Source organism: Monodelphis domestica, chromosome 1 (assembly GCF_027887165.1).
Source record: "Monodelphis domestica isolate mMonDom1 chromosome 1, mMonDom1.pri, whole genome shotgun sequence".
Lineage (NCBI taxonomy): Eukaryota > Metazoa > Chordata > Mammalia > Didelphimorphia > Didelphidae > Monodelphis > Monodelphis domestica.
The window spans coordinates 263,342,066-263,362,930 of record NC_077227.1 but is presented as its reverse complement, the minus strand read 5'-3'; the positions used below and the strand labels follow the sequence as shown (position 1 = coordinate 263,362,930).

The 20,865-nt window shown below is 33.2% G+C and overlaps 1 protein-coding gene across 9 annotated transcripts in view; it reads left to right on the top strand.

Annotated features, from left to right (window-relative positions):
• The window catches only part of TOGARAM1 (TOG array regulator of axonemal microtubules 1), a 96,228-nt gene that overhangs the window by 65,809 nt on the left and 9,554 nt on the right, over positions 1 to 20,865 (top strand). The window contains exons 8-18 of one of the 9 annotated variants that reach the window (XR_001623585.2): positions 580 to 729; positions 3,679 to 3,774; positions 5,110 to 5,285; positions 6,707 to 6,875; positions 7,345 to 7,470; positions 10,799 to 10,952; positions 13,970 to 14,075; positions 14,786 to 15,021; positions 15,412 to 15,570; positions 15,814 to 15,937; positions 17,773 to 17,900. Coding sequence is in view for 8 of the 9 variants with exons in the window: in XM_016424133.2 (XP_016279619.1) it covers positions 580 to 729; positions 3,679 to 3,774; positions 5,110 to 5,285; positions 6,707 to 6,875; positions 7,345 to 7,470; positions 10,799 to 10,952; positions 13,970 to 14,075; positions 14,786 to 15,021; positions 15,412 to 15,570; positions 17,773 to 17,899; positions 19,551 to 19,669 (1,618 nt within the window). In the remaining variant the exon portion in view is untranslated. Of the gene's footprint in view, positions 1 to 579; positions 730 to 3,678; positions 3,775 to 5,109; positions 5,286 to 6,706; positions 6,876 to 7,344; positions 7,471 to 10,798; positions 10,953 to 13,969; positions 14,076 to 14,785; positions 15,022 to 15,411; positions 15,571 to 15,813; positions 15,938 to 17,772; positions 17,901 to 19,550; positions 19,670 to 20,865 lie in introns of those variants that run through there. The other 8 variants (XM_016424134.2, XM_016424133.2, XM_056810771.1 and 5 more) reach the window with 8 other exon arrangements.

Below are 20,865 nucleotides of genomic sequence, written 5' to 3'. Positions count from 1 at the left end.
TAATGAATTTCAGAATTGGAAGGGGAGTGGTTTAAATTTATGTCCCTGTCATAATTTTTATAAATAAAAAATAAAGAGATTATATTTTAAGAGCTAAAAATATTTTCATTTATTGTTTAGCTCACAGATTTCTTGAAATTGCTTTTCTTTTTGCCACATATGCTATTACATTTTCTCATATTGTTATTATGGAAATTACTGATTGATCAGAATTTTATTTTTAGAAACCCTTACCTTCCATCTTGGAGTCAATACTGTGTATTGGATCCAAAGCAGAAGAGTGGTAAGGGCTAGGCAATGGGGGTCAAGTGACTTGCCCTGGGTCACACAGCTGGGAAGTGTCTGAGGCCAGATTTCAACCGAGGACCTCCTGTCTCTAGGTCTGGCTCTCAATCCACTGAGCCACCCAGCTGCCCCCTTGATCAGAATTTTTTTAATGATTATTGTCATGTCTAATTTTATGTGCCTCTCCTTTAAAAAGAATTGAAGAAGCTAAGTTTGTGAATGAAGTAGGTTTGTTCAAATTATACTGAATCACCTTCATCTTTAAATACATTTGACATACATTTTATTTCACAGGAATTACATCAAACGTGAGCATAATTGGCCAACGTCTGAGTTATGGTTATGGTTGTGGTGATTTTGAAGATGACAAGTTGCAAGATGCTTCACCTAGTGCTTTTAAAATGCAAAATAAAGAACACCTGAAGCATTATAAACATACAAAAGGTTTGTGGACTTCCCTACAGGCTTATAGAAATGAATTATTAAGTATTATGTTTACCCAATAGAATTTTCTCATTAGTACCCCACAAAATACAAATACTTTTAAAGTTATTTTACTATTAAAACTGGTAGAAACAAGTTAAGGAAATGTTGTGGATAAATATTTAAAGCCTTAAGCATTTAACAATTCCTAGCACCTTATAAAGAGTTTATATCCCTTTTCAACTATTCTATTCAAACCTTCAGAAAGTCTTGCTGTTTATATTTACACCCCTTAGAATTGGAGGTGGGAGATTTAGGGAGGAAGAAAATTTTCAAAGGTACAAACTCTGGAGGTAATGCTGTCATTTTCAGCTATCTAGTGTTCAAATTTATAAAAACCTTTCTTCGAGGGAGTAAGGAATTTTTATGTAATCATACAGTATGCTATTTTATAAACTGAAAATTTCAGCAAATCTAGTGAAAACAAAGTAAAATTTTGTGCTTGGAATAGAAACATATCCCATTAATTTAATTGTATAAGAAGTAAAAACATGGATCCTAGTGAATATTTATGTGGAATGGTTCCTTACCAGAACATCTGTTGTGTCGATTATTTCTACAATACATAAGAAACTAAAGAAATAGGGGGAAGGAATTGGGAATACTTATGTCTCAGTAAAGGAATTCAGCTTATGGTATATTAGAGTAATTGCCCTATTTAGTCATAATAGCAGCCAGTTGTCCTTATATGTTGTATAAAGTGATTTTTTTTACCATATTTACTCATATATTTTCTCTGCTTGATTATTTCTTCCCCACACTTTGAGTTTGAGAAGACTTAAAAAAAAATGTTTATATACCTACACTTAGTGTTCTTTTTCTTCACTGAAATAAGGATTTTTCTTTCCAATAAAAGCATTACTATTAAAAATAGGTTTTATTTTTGATGAAACAGAAAAAGATTCATTCCTTAGTAACTGTCTTGTGCCTTTTCTTGCTTCTTTTTTTCCCTCCCTTCCTCTCCTAGGCCCAGATTTCAGAGGCAGTTGACCTACCAATGCACTTCTGACTCTGGAAAGATGTAGGTAGTTTATAGATCAAAGTTGTTACCCCAAACTTTAAAAAGAAAGGAAATTACAAATGTAAATATCAATTCTCTATCATTAGCAAACCATTTTCCTATGTTTTCTACTCAGGAAAGCTTGCTTACTGTAATACTTAATTTAGGAATGAAAGATTAATAAAGAAACCATTAGAGGCAGAACCCGCTTTTCGCTGCCTCAAATTTCACCTACCAACATATCCAGCAGTGCCTAAAAAGCTCCTTTATTTCACTTTTTACAGCCTTGATCTGCTCTTTTATCAGTTTGTCTTTGATTGACCAGTCATTTTCAGCTGCTCCTCCCTCAGTTTCTCATTGACCCTGTAAACTCAGCATTCAATATCAAGGCAAAGCCACCACCTAGTGGTGGACAAGGGTAGTTCCAGACTACACAGTGCATATGAAAAAAATAATCCATTTTTCGCCATTCTGCTTTCTGATGTGGTTTCCAGGAGTGCATTGCAGCAAAAAGCGGGGATTGCCTGTAGATTTAGATTCCAGTTAACTTTGCTACTGATTGCTGTGTAACTCTGGGTGAGTCACTATTTTTGAGTAAAAGTGGGGGGAGTGGGCCCTAGGGTAAATCATATACTATATTCTATGGGCTTTTTCCTTTTTACATCTTATTAGCCCTATCACCCCTCTCCCCTCCATATTTTTTCATACCAGTGAAATAAAGTTAAAATTAATATCACGGGCAGCTTAAAAAAAATCCAGTCACAAATAGTTATTTCAGCCTGTATGTATGTGTATATATTTATAATAACAATATGCATATATGTATATGCATATATTTTTAAAAAATAAGCCTAAGCATATATATTTTCATAGGATCATCTGGTCCTCTGTCTATCTCCCTAAGCTTACCTTTTGCCACATTGAAATTTTGCCCCAATTTGCTCTTTCTTTGAGATCAAGTTAATTAAGGTTGCTAATAGACCAGGCCTGAGATGTTCTTTTCCTTGAAATCCATTTATAAAGTGAAAGTATTAGGGGAAAGGGGAGGAAATTGTGAGTAAATATGGCACATTTGTATGAAGTTTGTTTTGGACTTTTTTCTTCATAGTCTACTTAATGATTAATAGTTTCTGTTCTTGCAGGAGAATAAATAGATATAAAAAAGTAGTATGCAAATTCTAATTCAGTAAAAAATATTCAATGGTTCATGCTCTTTCAGTGGCTGTTATTTTTTTCCTTAATGTAAGTTGTCAGATGTTAATTATAACCTTTGATTAGTTCTGTGTATTTTCCAAGTTTTAATCCTGTGTTGGTTTATATTTCCCATTGTGCAACTTTTGGGACTATCTCCTTTTGCTATCACTTCACATGCACTAAAAATACAAATTTTTATACTTACCAAAGTCAATAAACAAATATCAAAGAGAATCTATTGCAATAAATGCTACATACCAAAGCCAAATAGTAATGATTTTCAGGTTGCATAGTATTTCTCTCCATTAGTGTAGATAATCTGGAGGTAAGCCTCACCAGGCTCAATCAACTTTCATTCAATTAATCATTTGGAAGAGGAATAAATAAACTGGTTGTTTGACCAAATTGGCCATAAGCAGTTGTTTCATTCAAACTATAATCAAGCTGTTAGCAAATATAGACATAATGTTTTTCATTTTCCATTTCTAGTCTTTTTCAAACATTTTAAAAACATAAAGCACTTGTTATTGAAATGTAGATGATAATCATTCTAATAGTGTGATTTACATAGTACTTTGAGATTTGTAAAGTGCTTGTTAATTCTTTTTATATTTGAATGTATGAAAAAATATATTTTAAAGGCTGTTACATTATAAATAATTGAAGTGAAAAACAATTAGAAAAATTTTATTCTCTTTTTAAACCTATTTTTTTAGGACTTACAGGGTCAACAAATTTACAGCAAATTTCCAATTTTGACTTCACTTCAACAAATGCCTTATCAGAAGACTCAGTAGTAGTTGTTGGAAAAGGTATTAAGATTTCAAAATTATTTAGCCTTGTATATAGTCTTCACACATAGGAAAGCTTATCTATTTGAAATAAAAAGGGAGAATTTTGTTTAATTCAGGTGTTTATTCAGTAGAAATTTTGAAGATAATCTTTTAAATTGAAATTACTTAGAAATGAATGAGTACTTATTTATATTCACTAATAATTCAAAGATGAATTCACATAAAGTGGTTTCTCCTCTCCCCCCCCCCATCTTGTGTAAGCATATTAGTGAATGACTTAGTAATTACAGTGTATAGTAATACATTCATTATAGCCAAGACCTTTAAATGCCTTGTACTATATACATATATAGTATTTTTTTTACAATAGGTTTTATGAAATCTAGAATTAGGATGGCAATTTTTGCTTGTTCATTATATGATAAGCTTAAATTGATGGTTTCTACTTACATAGAAAACAAAAAAGAATTTAACTCTTAGTTTCGTGTTAAAGGGAAAAGAATTCTAAATGATATTTATAGAGTTTATAATTTTTTCAACTGTAAAAATACATATTAATGCCATTTCATTTGATGTCATTCTCCTGCTTATAATTAATTCTCTTTGATGGCTCTGTATTGCCTTTAGGACAGAGATTAGACCTACATTAAAGGTCTTTATCAATTTACTCCAGTCATCCTTTATAGCTTTTTCTCTTGTTCTTTTACATTTATCTTTTGCTCCAGTGAACTAATCTACCCACAGTTCTCTGTATTCCCTCCCAACATGTCTTGTTCCCTTCCCCATAATGTTTGTTTGTTTTCTATTCTGATCTCTTCTCAGTCCTACCTATCTTGAAAGATCAAATCTTTCCTGTTTTTGATTTGATTTGATTTTTATTTATTTATTTTTTTAGTAGAACCCTTCCCTTCCCTCTTGGAATCAATACTGTCTATTGGTTCCAAGGCAGAAGAGTGGTAAGGGCTAGGCAATGGGGGTTAAGTGACTTGCCCAGGATCACATAGCTAGGAAGTATCTGAGGTCAGATTTGAACCTAGGACCTCCCCTCTCTAAGCATAGTTCTCAATCCACTGAGCTACCCAGCTGCCCCCTGTGTTTGATTTTAGAATCAACTTAGTTCAATCTTGTCTCTGAATTTGCAGCACTTATCTGTAATATTCATTTAACAATAAATCCATTGTTTTCTAATATCTCTTATACTATTGTATCATGCTATTATTTAGCTTTCTGTATTAAAATTTATCTCCCCAACTAAATTATAAGCCTCTTCAAGGCAGACTCTATCTTTGTATATTTCTCACAGTACCTTGTGCACAGACATTCAATAAATATTTGCTGGTTGATTGATTTCAGGTGTTTTTGGAATTTCAAGTTCAGTTCCAGTTACAAGCAACCAATCAGTGATACCTTCTGTGGAAAATGGGGATACATTCTCTATTAAACCAAGTATTGAACCACCATCAGGGATTTATGGAAGAGCAGTTCAACAGAACAATCTACCATATCTGGATGTTGAGAATGAAAAAGATGTAAGGCTGTATTTTTTTTTTAAGTATGAAATCTGGGTGCTTGTATTCTTTAGATGTTAAACTTTTGACTGTGCTCTGATTAAAGTAACAGTCTCCTACTGAATTTGAAATGTACTGATCATAAATAGTCCATGGTTTTCCTTCCTATCAAATACAGCCATGTTTCTACTACTAAAGCAGTTTTTCCAAGAAGTACTAGAAGAGTATCAAACTAGTGACATAGTGAAAATCAATTATGTAATAGAAGAATTAAGAAATCTTTATAGCAGTGAATTTTATCCTTGCTAGGACTTTCATAAATTCATAAAATGAAATTATTTTAACTTCTACTACATATAAGTTTCCAAATATTTTAAACAAGAATAAAAACACTCAAACCCACCCCCACCCCCCCGTTGGTTTTACGTGGCTATGTGAGTAACTTCAGACTTTTAATTTTTAGCACTTGTTAAGAAACAGAAATAACTAAGTTCTAACAAGTCAAAAAAGTTTCTTATGTCTTTAAAATTAGTTTTTCTTGCTATCATTCCATTTTATGTGTATATTTTTTCTGCTTTCTTCATTTTCTTTGTTTCATCATTTTATATGAATTCTCATTTTTAAAAATTATATTCTTATGGAATAATAATATTGTAATACACACAAAAAATTAAATTTTTTTAATGAAGTCAAGGAGGCCCACAAAGGCCTGAGGGCCATTTTATATTTTTCATCATATCATAGCTTGCTGCTTTATATTTTTCATTATATTATTAGTTACTGTGTTGTATAACTAGCCTGTTGGTCATAAATCTCCAAACTTAGGGAGACTGATCTTTTGAAAACAATTATATATATATGGTAGTTCCAAACCTTCCAAAGACTTTCTAGCCTAAGAGAATTTGCTAGAGTTTGCTGTCTGTTGTCATTTGCTATCTGTTTCAGGAACCTAGGGTCACCAACGTTACAGAATTATTTATTAGACTAGAATTATTCATAGGTTCTATATAGCCTCTCCCAAATTGTTGGGAACTCAGATTGGTTTCCTTTTTTTTTCTTTATATTGCTGTTCCCAGAAATGTTTTTTGCAAATAAGTTTTTAAACTGCCTATCAACATCAACAATTCCCATAGACTATCAATCTAGTAGGACTGCTGGGTATTTTAACTCTCAATGCCATATCACTTTAAAAAAAGAGTAAGGTTTTTTTCCACATCTTTGTTATCAATATGGCATGCCACTTTTTCTATACTTGGGTACCAACATTGAAATTTTATTATTTTTATCCTACCTACATGGCCATTAATTGTCTCTTTGGTATAGAATTGACTTTGTTATAGATGTGGATAGGTATTATGCAGGGTATCTAGGATATATGTTTTATTTTTTAGTAATTACTTAAATTACTTATCTGTCTTCAAATGTTTCAATTCTTGATACAGATTAAAGCTTCTATTTCAAAATCCACTTATGACAAGATGAGACAGAAGAGAAAAGAAGAAAAAGAAATAAGTCATAAAGAACTTTTCGAAGTCAAAGATCATGAAAAAAAGGAGCATAATCCCAGAGAACGAATTAAGCATACTGAAGCTGAGAAAATGGCAATGGAAAGTTAGTTCAATTAAAGTTATGGATTGGGGATGAGGGCTACAGTTGTGGTATGTTCATGCTATTTTTACACTAGCTGATATAATATTCTTTTCTTCAGTATTTGACATGATCAATGTCATAATGTTACATCAGTCAGTACTAGAAAAATATTTTCATTGGACACAATAGTCTTTATAGAACAAATATTAAAATCCCATATTAAAAAGAAAATAAATTGCTGGGTTGAGTATAAAACATTTATTTTAAAAAATGGGTTGAAAGCTAGGTCTTGAGATAGTAGTTCAGCTGTGGCCTCAGACAAGAAGCGTGACCCTCTGCAAGACACTTAACCTTCATTGCCTAGCCCTTACCATTCTTCTGCTTTGAAACCAACACCCATTATTGTTTCTAAGATGGAAGGTAAGGGTTAAAAAAAAAAGTTTAAATACTTCATTTAAATTCCTAGTTTTTATTTTTTCTTCTCTTCTAGATTTGAGTATTTTTGGAGATGAAGTGGTAATATCAGGTTTATCTTTAGAAAATATTGCCTTCAGCCCTTCATCAAAAGGAGTTTCCTGTTTTAAAAGATCCCCATCTTTACTTTTTTCAGAGTCAGGTAAATTTGTTGTCTATAATTTTTTTTTTTAATGTTAAAAAGATACTGATTATACTGACAAGACTCTTTTGTGCAGACTATAGTGGAAGAAGCACTGAAAGTCAGATCTTTGCTCTGGTCCTGATTCTGACCAGCCTTATATACATCACTGACTGTCATTAGCCATAGGATTAACAGTTTCCTCATTTGTAAAAGGATAATACGATTCCTAAATTCACTTCTTGCATTAAGATTTCATGATTTTCTTTACTTCAAGACCCAACTAAATTCCCTCTATTGATTATCTCCAATTTATCCCATATATAATGTTTGTGCATAGTTGTTTTCAAGTTGTCACTAGATTGTGACCTCCTTGAGAACAGGCACTGCCTTTTGCTTTTCTTTGTAGCCTCACAGGGCTTAGTGTAGTCCCTGGTAGATATTTAATAAATGCTTACTGATTGACTAATTTTATTAGACATAGTTATGGAATAGATCTCACTATCCCATTTTATAGCAAAAGCGAAGGGAGGTTAACTAATTTGTGGTTACAAGTAGAAGTTAATCATTGCAGAACCAAGAGCCGAATGCCAGACTCCAGATTACCAGTATCATTTTTTAATGCATTGGAAATGAAGGGATGCTATGTGAGAAAAGCAGAACCAGAAGTACAAAGTTCACAATTACAACACTACTAAAGGGGCAGGTAGGTGGCTCAGTGGATTAAGAGCCATTTCCTAGCTGTGTGACCCTGGGTGAGTCACTTACCACCCCCCACCACCCCCTTACCTTGCCTTTACCACTCTTCTGCCTAAAACCAGTACTTCACATTAATTCTAAGACAGAAGGTAAAGGTTTAAGGGGAAAAAAGTAAAAATTGATATGTATTACTCATAATTACACTATTAAACACTTTTTTAGGAAAGTACTATGTCAATAAACATTGGATATGTGTTGGGAAACGTCTGACATCAAAACATTGTGTCAAATATTTTTAAATGTAACTATTCGAGAGGGTTGAAATTTGGAGGTAAATGAGAATAAGACTGCCTGTTCATGTCCCTTGACTATTTGTCAATTGGGGAATGGCTTGATTTTTTTGTACAATCAACTTAGCTCCTTATGAATTTGAGAAATGAGACCTTTGTCAGAGGTTTGTGTTATAAAATTTTTTTTACCAATTTGTTCCTTCCCTTCTAATTTTGGTTGTATTGGTTTTGTTTGTACAGGAACTTTTTAATTTAATATAATCAAAATTATTCATTTTACATTTTGTAGTGTTCTCTATGTCCTGCTTGGTCTTAAATTCCTTCCTTTCCCATAGATCTGACAGGTATAGTATTCTATGTTCAACTAATTTATTTATGATTTCCCTCTTTATATTTAAGTCATTTAGCCACTCTGAGTTAATCTTGGTATAGGGTGTAAGATATTGATCTAAACCTAATTTCTTCTCTAATGTTTTTCAGTTCTCCCAACAGTTTTTATCAAATAGTGGATTCTTGTCCCAAAAGCTGGGATCTTTGGGTTCATCAAACACTATCTTGATCTTTTGTTCTTCTAGATGAACTTTGTAATAATTTTTTTTCTAATTCTATGAATAAGTGTTTTGGTAGTTTGATAAGTATAGCACTAAATAAGTAAATTAATTTAGGTAGGGTTGTCATTTTTATTATATTAGCTTGTCCTACCCATGAGCAACTAATGCTTTTCCAGTTGTTTAGATGTTTTATGTTTGTGAAGAATGTTTTGTGGTTATGTTCTTGTCTAGAGTGATTTTAAATGGAGTTTCTCCTAAAAGCTGTTTGCTAAATGTTTTGTTGTTCTTAAACCAGAATCACTAAACACTATAACTCTTATTTTAGATTTTCGTGTTTGGAACATACATAGAAAATTGTATTTACTACTTCTAAAGCTTTTTCAGTGTTGTCTTGAGTCATCAAAGAAAGATTGAATTATATTCATATTATTTTAATGTGAAGTATATTTCATTATCTAATGAAATTATTCAGTGCATCATGGTGTTAGGATAGGAAGATAATTCTGGGTTCTTTATAAAATCAGAACATAAGTTTTGGTGGTAGGTCTAATCAAGAAAAGAATGTTTAATTATAAGCCTCATAATGCATGGATAGTATACCTGTCCAAGATGAAACCAGAGCACTAGTTATTGGCATCACATTTTTTAGTCACATAAACTTAAAGACTTAAGGGATGGAGTTATTTTAGTTTGTTTGTGAAGGTAGTAATGGTTAATTCTACAAATTCTTGAAATAGAAATAAAATTTTAGTCTGATTTTTGTTAAACATTAAGAATCATACATAGTAATTCTCTAAATCAAAATATTTGATTATTTCTCATTTCCACATATGCCATATATAACATTATTCTAATTCCAGTAGATTATCCTAACATATAATCAGATTAAATAATACAAATAATCAGATTAAAGATGCTTTTGTTGTTTTTATATGTCTTTTCTGATTAGACTGAAAGCTGTTTATAAACTAGAACTTTCTTATACTTCTTTCTGTCCTCAATAGGTTCTATTCCAAGGTTTTTCAAATTAAGTTAACTAGTGAATTATTTTTGATATTGAACATTCTTAGATTTTGGATCATTAAAATTGCCATCAATATCAAATACGTATTTTAGTTTAATCTTATTATATAGAGATACAGAAAGACTTAATTGAGACAGTGAATTATTAAATTATTTAAATGGATTTTAAGTTTAGACATGATCTTTATTTCTAAAATTCTTCTTTCTACATATTTACCAGTTCTTAGACTGCTTCTTACAGAAAAAAAACTAACACCTGAAAAAAATTACATATATGGCAGCATATGAAATGTCATGTTTATTCATAATTATTTTCTAAATAATTTAAACATAAGAAATGAAGGTTTAAATTATTTTTATCCTACAGAAACAATTGGCACATTGAATAAAATGCCAAGTCTAGAATCAAAAAGAATTGGATTCATTCAAACTTAGCCATTCTAGTTGTGGAAACCTAGGCAAGTCATTTAACACTCTGTCTGCCTTTGTTTCCTCATCTGCAAAATAAGATAAGAATAGCACCTGGTTCCCAGGGTCATATTGAGGATCAAATGAGGTAATAATTATAAAGTGCTTAGTATAGTGCCTTGCATATAGTATGTACTATTTGTAAAGCACATAGTAAGTATAGGTGTTGGCTTTCATTATTATTAACTTAATTATTTAATTTTGTTTAAAATTAATGTTAATAAATTTGACTTTCTGTGACTCTATTATTTTTTTTAGATGATTTAGATGAACTTGGCATAATGGCCTGTGATTATTTAATATGGTTTACCTTCATAGGTGAAGTGTCTCCAGGGGCCAGAGCACAATACAAAGATAGAATCTCATCTGTAACACATAGTCCAGAAATAATGGATCCATCAGAACTACGGCCTTTTTCCAAACCAGAAGTAGCACTTACTGAAGCCCTACGGCTTTTAGCTGATGATGATTGGTAAGTATACAGGGACTACAACTTACAAATCCACTGTGTTCCAAAAGTTCATTTGTAATTCTTTTGCTTTTAATTTAATACATCTAATAGGAAAAAAAAATTGTGAATGGTATTTAGGTACCCAGGCCAGCCACAAGTTTATCCAACTTTTGGTATAGCTTAAACATAATGCAGATAATCTAAGAATACTAATATTATTCATGTATTTTGAGAGTAGAGCTCTCAATACTATAGTATACCTAAGTGTTGTAGATAAAAGACTTTTTTAAACTCATTTGGGAACCTAACCCCTTATAGCATTATTCTTATAGAAAAATGCATCCTGCCCCCCAAAATAGAAATGATAATACAGGGAAAGCACATAGTCTGCTGTTTGTAGTGGAGAATAACAGGGATTAGTCGTGTGTGCCACATATATGCCACACATGTGCATGTGTGCACATACACATGCACCACAACTGGCACTTTGCCTGATCGAGCCCACCGAGTATATGAACGGAGGTGAAATATTGGCAGTGGGAATGTTACAGACAGTCGGGTGGCCAAGTGGATAAAATGCTGGCTCCATAGTCAGAAAGACCTAATTTCCATCCATCCTCAGATAATAATTGTCTGTGTGACCTTTGGACTAGTCACTCAAAACTGTACCTCAATTTCTTCATCTGTAAAATGGGACTAATAATAGCATCCATCTCCCAGAACTGCTATGACGATCAAATAAAATATTTATAAAATGGCTTTTAAACCAATAAGGGCTACATAAATGCCAGCTGCTGCCATTGTTAGTAACTACTGGGGACTGGATAAATTCTGTAGTGTTTTCGTTTGGGAAATCAAATGAGGAAGTACCCTTTATTGGAATAGATTGTTAGCAATTCTACAACTTCTCATCTTAAAGAATTGCCTGGAGCACTTAGAAATTAATTAATTGCCCATTGTGTTTAGAAGGCTGAGTCCAGGTCTTCTTGACTCTCAGTTCCTGGCTCTGTCCAAAACGTACGTGTGTGTGTGTGTGTGTGTGTGTGTGTGTGTGTGTGTGTGTGTGTGTCTGTTTTTTGTTTGTTTGTTTTTAACCTTGCCTTCTCTCTTAGAATTAGTTCTAAGTATCAGCTCCAAGGCAGAAGAACAGTAAAGGCTAGGCAATTGAGGTTAAGTGCTTGCCCAGGTCACATATCTAGGAAGTGTCTAGGGCCAGATTTGAACCCAGAATCTCCCATCTTCAGGCCTGCCTCTCAGTCCACTGAGCCACCTCACTGCCATTTTTAATAATGCATAAGTAACATAAAATTTAAAAAGAACCTTAAAGAACCAGAGTATAAAATGACAGTAGGGAAATGTATGATAGGAAAAGGTGGGCTGGACATGTAGTGAAGGCAGAGCATCAAAAATTAATGTGCTAATGTACTCCACTGGTACCTTTGTAATGGAGGACATACTCTGTGAGGACATATTCCAGCATATTGATTAGACCCTCTGTGGTGCCTTTTTTAAGGGACCTGGTCGAGAACCTCCCAACATGGACACAGGCAAGGATTGGTTATAATTTGAATCATTATTCTTGCTTAATTATAAAAGAAGATAATTTTTGCACCACTCGATAATTATTTTTAGAACCATCATCACTCACACACCCACCTCCCCTTTTTAAATGATTACTTCATCCTATCCAAATCCTAATTTCTTTCCTGTATGGATCTCTGGGTTGCTCTCTCTCTCCTCCCAGATAAGTTTGGTCCCCAGCTCAGTTATTTCTCACCCCAACTTCTGCCTCTTAGCTGCCTAGTTTCTCAGCTTCTCTGGCTCACAGCAGCATGCTGACAAATGTTTAAATCACTGGCTCTCCAGGGAAATACATCTTCTTACAATACATTTTAAAATTTTAATCTTCTTTGTTAACATTTTTTCCATCACTTTCTTAAGTCTATACAGTGGGTTTGAATTATGACCCGACGTGCTGTGGCTACAGCATACTCTGAGCACATCTGCCTCTTCTGTTCACCTCACACACACCCCAAGCACCCATAGGTGTAAAACACACAGACAGGGAGATGGAGAGAGTGTTGGCTCTGGAGTCAGGACAACCCAAGTTCCAATCTGGTCTCAAACACTTACTACTTCAGTGACCCAAGTCTTCTGACTTAACCTCTCTTAGGCTGAGTTTTCCTCATCTGTAAAATGTAGATAATAAAAGCACCAACTTGCAAGGGTTGTCTTGAGGATCAAATGAGATAATATGTAAAACACTTCCCCAAACTTACAATGCTATATAAATGTTAGATGATGACAGTGACGATGATGATGATAATGATAACAATAACAGTTGAATTTGCTGTGGGTACAGGAATTTCAAATTGAAATATACCTTCAGATTTTCTAAGTTAGCACCCACCTAAAAGTAATATATGGAATGGTTTTTTTCCTTAGATGGTATTATTAGGAAAGGAGAGTACACAATTAATAGTATATCTTTTTGTAAGGATTTAAATACCTGGGGAATTGAGGACAGCTGCCTCAATGACTTCCTGCCCTCTGAGGTCATCATGAAAAGTTTCACATGTGAAAATTTTATTTAGTCAATAATAGACTATGTATAGACAATAGTCTGTATAGACTATACTATGTGTAAGGTGCCATGAGCCTAAGAAGGATTATTCTTTAAAAATATTAAGGTCAGTAAACTTGAACTTTCTATTATCCTATAAAATTTGACCTCCATTAACTTGTATTTATTTTTCCCTCTCCTCCAAAAGGAATGCTTACATATGGTAGAACAAGAATATGATTCCATTAAGGGAAAAATAAACCCAGCTTGTGGTTCGTGGCATTCCATTGTTACCAACACTAAAATTTTAAGGTTCCTTTTTGATCATAAAAGCAAATTAAATTTAGGCAGACACTTCATTTCAGATTTCTAATCCAATATAGTCACAGGAAAGAGGTAGTGAATTCTCTTTACAAGTCTAATAAAGTATTTCATAGATATATCATGCTTTTACCACTGGTTTATTTTTCCATAGGGAAAAAAAAATTGAAGGACTGAATTTTATACGATGTTTATCTGCTTTCCACTCTGATGTATTGACTATAAAGTTGCATGAAACAAGTTTTGCTGTTGTTCAAGAGGTAATCCTAAAAATATATATTTGGGTAGAGAATAAATATGTAAATTTAACCTTTTTAAAAGTTAGCACATTTTTAAAGTAGTGATGAATGCAGTCTCTGCCTATTTTGGTCATTTCTACTGAATAAAGGAATAGAAAAGCATTTATTAAGTGTTTCCTATGTGCTTGGCAGAATGCCACGTTTTAGAGAAACATATAAGTAAGCAGGACAGTCTGCTCTGAAGAAAATTATAACTTAATAGGGAAAGACAGCACAATATGGAGTGGTGGCAAGGGAGGAATGTTTTGGTACCACTGATTTTGTTATCATTTAAAGAGCCAGAATCAGAAATAAAAAGGCAAGAATTATCTGTACATTGCATGGAAATAGCAGAATGGATCTGGGCTGGATATAATTCATGTTCTCCAATAAGAAGCCCAGACTCATGGGGAGTATTAGAGATGGAGATCGAGGCATAGGAATATTTCATGGTGAATCGGGGTCTACTCTGGATGTGGTAAACTCTCACCATTTGTAACTCTAGCTTCCTAGAAAGCAGGGATTCCCAAGCCTAGACAAGAAGGTGAAAATATGTTACTGATACATTTTGAAATATGGCTATTTAATGGTGAGATTATTTAATGTTGATAAAAGTAGATTTTTATTTTTTGTGATTTACCTTTTAAATTATTACCAAATAGTAGTCTTATTTAAGATTTTAAATTTTTTAGGTGAAGAATTTACGCTCTGGAGTTTCTCGTGCTGCTGTGGTCTGTTTAGGTGATCTCTTTACTCACCTGAAAAAGAATATGGATCAAGAAATAGATAATACAGTAAAAGTCCTGTTGCATAAAGCTGGTGAATCAAACACATTTATAAGAGAAGATGTAGACAAAGCATTGAAGGCTATGGTTAATAATGTAACTCCAGCACGTGCAATTAATTCTCTAATAAATGGAGGACAAAGGTAATATTCATAAATAATTGAAACAAGTTTAGCTAAAATGGAATTTCATATTGTCCCAGCCTATATAAAAAGAGAACGAATTTATGTATTATTTACACAGAGGTTTAGAAGGAAACATATCATTTTCAATAAATTTAATAAACATTTTATTAAGTACCTGCTATGTACCAGGCACTAATTATAAATATCTTTTTTTTCCTATGTTGAGTGTGTGGCTGATCCAAATTATTAATGCTTGTCCAAATTATTAATGCTTGATTCTAGTCCTTTAGACTAGAAGGATTGGAGTAAAAAGTTAAGAGCAATTTAGTGGTTTATCCTAAGGACTCTTAACTCTGGTAAATAGTTAATCTCATGAATTAGTTTTATTTTACTATTATTTCCTTGCAGCCATTTACACATTGCCGTAAGAAGATGTACAGCCCAGCACTTATCTGATGTGGTGGAGCAAATGGAACCAGAACGGATTTTGTCAGGAACAAAAGACCTGGCTGACCGGATATTGCCTGCTGCTGCTAAGTTTGCACAGGACAGTTCACAAGAAACTAGGTGAGCTGGTTCTCATAAAATGAGTTTACTCTAATAGCACATGGGATTGGGAAGAATATTTTGACATGAATAGGAAACTGACTTAAAAGTAAGACACAAAGGGTAGGGACAAATGGGCATTTCTCTGAAAGGAGAAGTGCCCACAGTGGGGTCCCTTGGGATTGGTGCTGGGACTGATCTTGTTTAACATTTTTATGAATGATCTGGAAGAAGGAGTGCACAGTGAATTCTCCAAATTTACAGATGACACTACGCACTTCTTGGTAGTGAAATGCCAAGTCACAGGGATGAACTTCAGGAAAACGACACGAGGCTGTGTGAGTGGGCAGAAAAGTGGCAGATGAACTTCATTGTGGGCAAGTGTAAGGTAATGCATCTAGGGAAACATAATCCAAATTGTACTTGTAGAATAATGAGCAGCAAGTGATCAATTACAATCCAGGAAAGGATTTAAGGGTCATTGAGCAATATTCATTGAAGATATAGGCCCTGTTTGCCACTGCAGTGAAAAGGCCATCAAAATGCTAAACATCATCAGAAGGAACATGGGGAGAAATGGAAAATGTTATTTTACCAATGTTTAGAACCATAATGTATTTGGGAATACTATATGCATTTTTTAATTCTCCCTCAAGAGAAATAAGACATATGTAAAGAATGTTCAAAGAAGGTTATCACTGATTAAAAATGAAAAGATTGCTATGTAGAAATAGATTTTTTAGAAGTAAGATTTCTCTGTCTAGAAAGATAACGGTTGAAAAGGAATATGATCAAAACATGTAAAACCATAATTGATAAGTTGTTTCAAACTAATCCAGTGAAGAATAAGACAGAAGAACTAAAAGAAAGCCTTTAAAACATCAAAGGTGTATATTTTAGACATAGAAGTGCTATTTCACACAGCAGTGAGTAAATCTTTGGAACTTATTTCTAAAGTGATACAGAGAATAAAATTGAAGGAAAGATTCAGATAAATTCATGAATGATAGAACCATGTTATATTATTATGGGAGCTAAAATTCTTCTGCAGTACTCTCCTTAACTTTCCCTTAATGGCAGTCATTGAGTCTAACATTTTATAGTATTTTTTATTTATCTTTACAATTTTAAAATTATTGCATAGTAAAAATTAAATATTCAAGATTGAATATTTTTCATGTAATGTGTCCCTCATCACCTGCCTATTGGTCTTTCTAAACCACAGGATCTTTCTGTCCCATATCCTTGGGCCCTATTGTGATTCTTAGATCCCCTGGATCAATGTAGGGAATTAAGTAAGTTCTAGAGCTGTCTCAAGAAACTTGTAACTGCTTAGGAATGGTGATCTAGGTCCTGAGCTATATTCTGATCATAGAGATATTGTAATAGAGGGATAAATAGATTTGTTTAGATTTTATGAGACCTCAGTGCCCATTCTTTTCTTGATCTCTTCCTCCCCCCAAATTATATATCCATATCTGGAAGTGAAGACAAAAGAGGATGACCTATTGGAACTCATTTCAGGGACACCCTAGCACTTTTGCAGAAAAGGCAGCTAGCTATCTACTTACAGAAGCTAAAGGTTACCATTTAGTACTTTCCCTTTACTTCCCCTTGCTAATCTAAACTTTTATTGGTTCAACTATGGCATTTGAAATTTACACTATAAAAATAATTTAAAAAAAAATACATTTCTAGAAGATTGGTATAAAAATTCATGTATTTTACCTTGTAGAAGAGAAGTACTTACATTAACACATTAATATAGACTTTACCTAGTTAATTTTATCACTGGGAAGCAGAGAACAGGTTCCAGAGAGATAGGGCCACACAGGAAAGGTAAGTTTTCAGGGGGGGATATAGATTGAGAAAGAAAAGATCAGACTATAGGATTCCTATTTAAAATGTCAAGCTCTGTTGAGGTATTCAAGTCAGAAGCTTTAGATAGGTAGTTGGCAATCAGATTATCAGGCATTGAAGCAAATGTCAAAGATATACTTGTCTTGCTTCATAGTTTTGCCTAAGGGACTCAGTGTTGGAAAGCAGATTTCGGTACTCAAAAGATTGAACAAAATAGTAGTTGTCTCTTTAATCTGTTTGAGTTGATAACTTCAGGTAGGATTTTATGCACAAGTTGAATTAATGAAAATTGCAATTAGTTATACAAGTTCTTAAAGCAACTTTTAAGTCTAAATGATAGAAATATTTCTTACATGTTTGCAGGTATTATGGTCGAAAGATGCTTTTTCTCATGATGTCCAATCCTAACTTTGACAAAATGCTCGAAAAGCATGTCCCATGTAAAGATTTGCTTTATATTAAAGAATCTGTTAAAAACTTGCGCCAAAAGGTATGTGAAAAAGACTGAATTAACGGACAATATAGATATCAAGAATGAGAAATCACCTTTGGTGATTTAGAGCAGAAAGTATTATTTTCTATTTCTCTTTCCGTACTGTTAACTACTTTGGGGCAAATGTTCTTTCAGCAGCAGAACTCCTGATATAGAATTTTCTTTGAAACTTAGTAACAACTTTCATTATCATTGAGGGGATCTATTACTAATTACCTCAGGAAGCATGCTAAAGAGGGTATTAGTTGATGAAAGTTCTAAAAAAAATACACCCAAAACACACACTTAGACCTATTAAACAGCAGAAGCTATTCAAAGGTAAAATAACTTATCTTTGGAAATAGTGGTTTTCCTAACATTGGAGATCTTAAAATTTGGATGGCGGTGTATAGGTTAAGTTTTAGAAAGATATTCTTGGCTATACGTTGGACTAGATGGTTTCTGTGGTCCTTTCTAGTTCTGAGACTCTTAACACTTAAAAATCTATGGTAGACAGAGGATAGAAATGAGGATATGAATCAAACCTAAGATTTCATTGATGTAGGGAACTCTTAGATAAGGAAACCCCACTCTACAATGCAATTCTGCACCTTCTCTGAAACTGTAGCCTCGGAGAGCTTCATAGAGGAGTGAGAGAATAGAGATCATGCAGCTAGCATGTATTAGTAGAAGGACTTGAAACCAGGTCTTCTGCTGCCAAGCAACCTTTCCATCTACTCTACCACACTAGTCATAGAGTCCTAGAATTTTTGAGCTGAAGGATTTACATGTCATCTTCTTCACCACTCCCCTATTCCTTTATTTATTAAACTTGAAGATTCCAATATTTTTATCTCTTCCCACACACTAAAATCCTTTTAAAAAAAGAAGCTTTCAGGCTGGCAGCTAGGTGGCTCAGTGAATTGAGAGCCAGGCCTAGAAACAGGAGGCCAGTTCAAATCTGGATTCAGACACTTCCTAGCTGTGTGGCCCTGGGCAAATCTCAAGGCTCTTCTGCTTTGGAACCAATACATAGTATTGATTATAAGATGGAAGGAAAGAATTTTTTTTAAGAAAGAAAGAAATGAAGCATTTATATTTATGGATTTATTCCAAGTCTTATCAAGAAAAGCATGCTATGCATATGTATATATAAACATGGATGTGTTTAATGTCATTTGCCTACTGCCTGTGTTGCTTTGGGAAAGTCGCTTACCTTCTCTACCTTCCTAATCTATAAAATGAAGAAGCTGAATTATATGATTTTTAAACCCCCTTCCAGCTCTAAATTGGTAATCTTGTGATTTAATTATTACAGCAAATTGAAAGTATAGACATTTTTATTTGAAAGGATGTTGTCATGTTTTGTTTAGTTGTATGGGTGAATAAATATGAAATTTATAGATAGGATTTTTTTTAATTTCTTTTAAAATAGAACATTTGTTCTTGTCAGCTGTTAACATTAGCTGCTATGGCCATAACATCTGACAGGAACAAGACATCTTAGAATCTTAGAAATCAACTCGGCTACTGGGTGATTATCTCCTAGAAATGATGCCTTAAACAAAATTACTCTTATGAAAAAATTCATTAGCTGTTTTTAATTTGTGATATTTATACCAGTTCTACATATTTTAATTATCTATTCTAAAACTTTCTTTTCCTTTAGGGTTTAGGAGAGATACCCCTAGATACTCCATCAGCTAAAGGAAGACGTTCTCATGCTGGCAGTGTTGGAAGTACAAGGTCATCCTCTGTTTCTAGAGATGTTTTCAATTCAGCTGAAAGGCAGGATCATTTGATTTATCATATAATGTAAAAGTATAAGTAAAACACAAAGGGTGAGGTAATAAGGTAGTTGTATATTTATAACATGCTTATTGTTGCCAAGCAAGCCTTGGTTAAGTTTTTAAAACAAATACACTGGTAGTATTTTGTTGTCTATTTATATAGAGCTTGAAGCTTAATATAGAAAGTCTAAATTGTACCTTTTAGAAAATATTGTGTTCTTTTTTATTATTGTAAAATTATATTGTTGAACAGTAGTTCCAAGTCAACATGAAAAAGCATGTTTTGTGATGTAGTCCATTATTTGCATAACTGTTTATGTTTTTATGAGACCCACTAGAGAAGTGTTCAAAAAATTAACTGCAGAAAAGAGGGGAAGATAGTTTTATGAATGTACCCTTTAAGTTCTACAAATGACCTATTTAAGTTTAAATAATATCACACAATATATCATTAAATAATATCTTACTTCATTATCTCCTTGTGTTGTGGGGGTAATTCTGGATTCTTGATGGATATACCAGCAGCATACAAGATCAGATAAGTTCATCATACTGGAAGGACTGGAAATGAGCTAGACCTGATTTCCAAGAGCCAACCTAACTAAATACAAAGAAGCCATCACCAGCAGGCTAGCCACTTAGTTAAGAATTCTTTGACCATCACAACCCATGAAACAGAAATACAAATCAGTTCTTCCTGCTTCTATAGTAAAAGTTACAGAAAGTTGCATGGTTTTTAGATCATCTACAAATATTAATTTAGCTAGTAATACTATCAATATGGGAGATTTGTCCAGTGACAACAGAGAATTTATTAATGGAGGAACAAAATCTCATCAATCTTAACATTTTTCACATAAGTAAAATCAATGAAAGGAAAAAATTGCAAGCAATTAAAAAGATAATTTCTTGGAGAAGCAAATAAAGGAGTTTGTCGAGTTCATTGACCAAAGGTAACAATTAACAATTAATGGGACATTTGTTCATCTAGTATTGAAGTCTTTGTTACATATTTTCAAAAAGACCACCATGAAAATAATTAAAACTTCTATGCCTCTATTCAGAGGACAATACAAATAGAGGAATTCAGTGAAGAACTTTTTAAAGACCCTCACAATAAACTGTAAACATTCATTTAGCTCTTCATATGTGACAGACACTTGCTAGAAGGTGGAAAAACTTATATTCAATTAA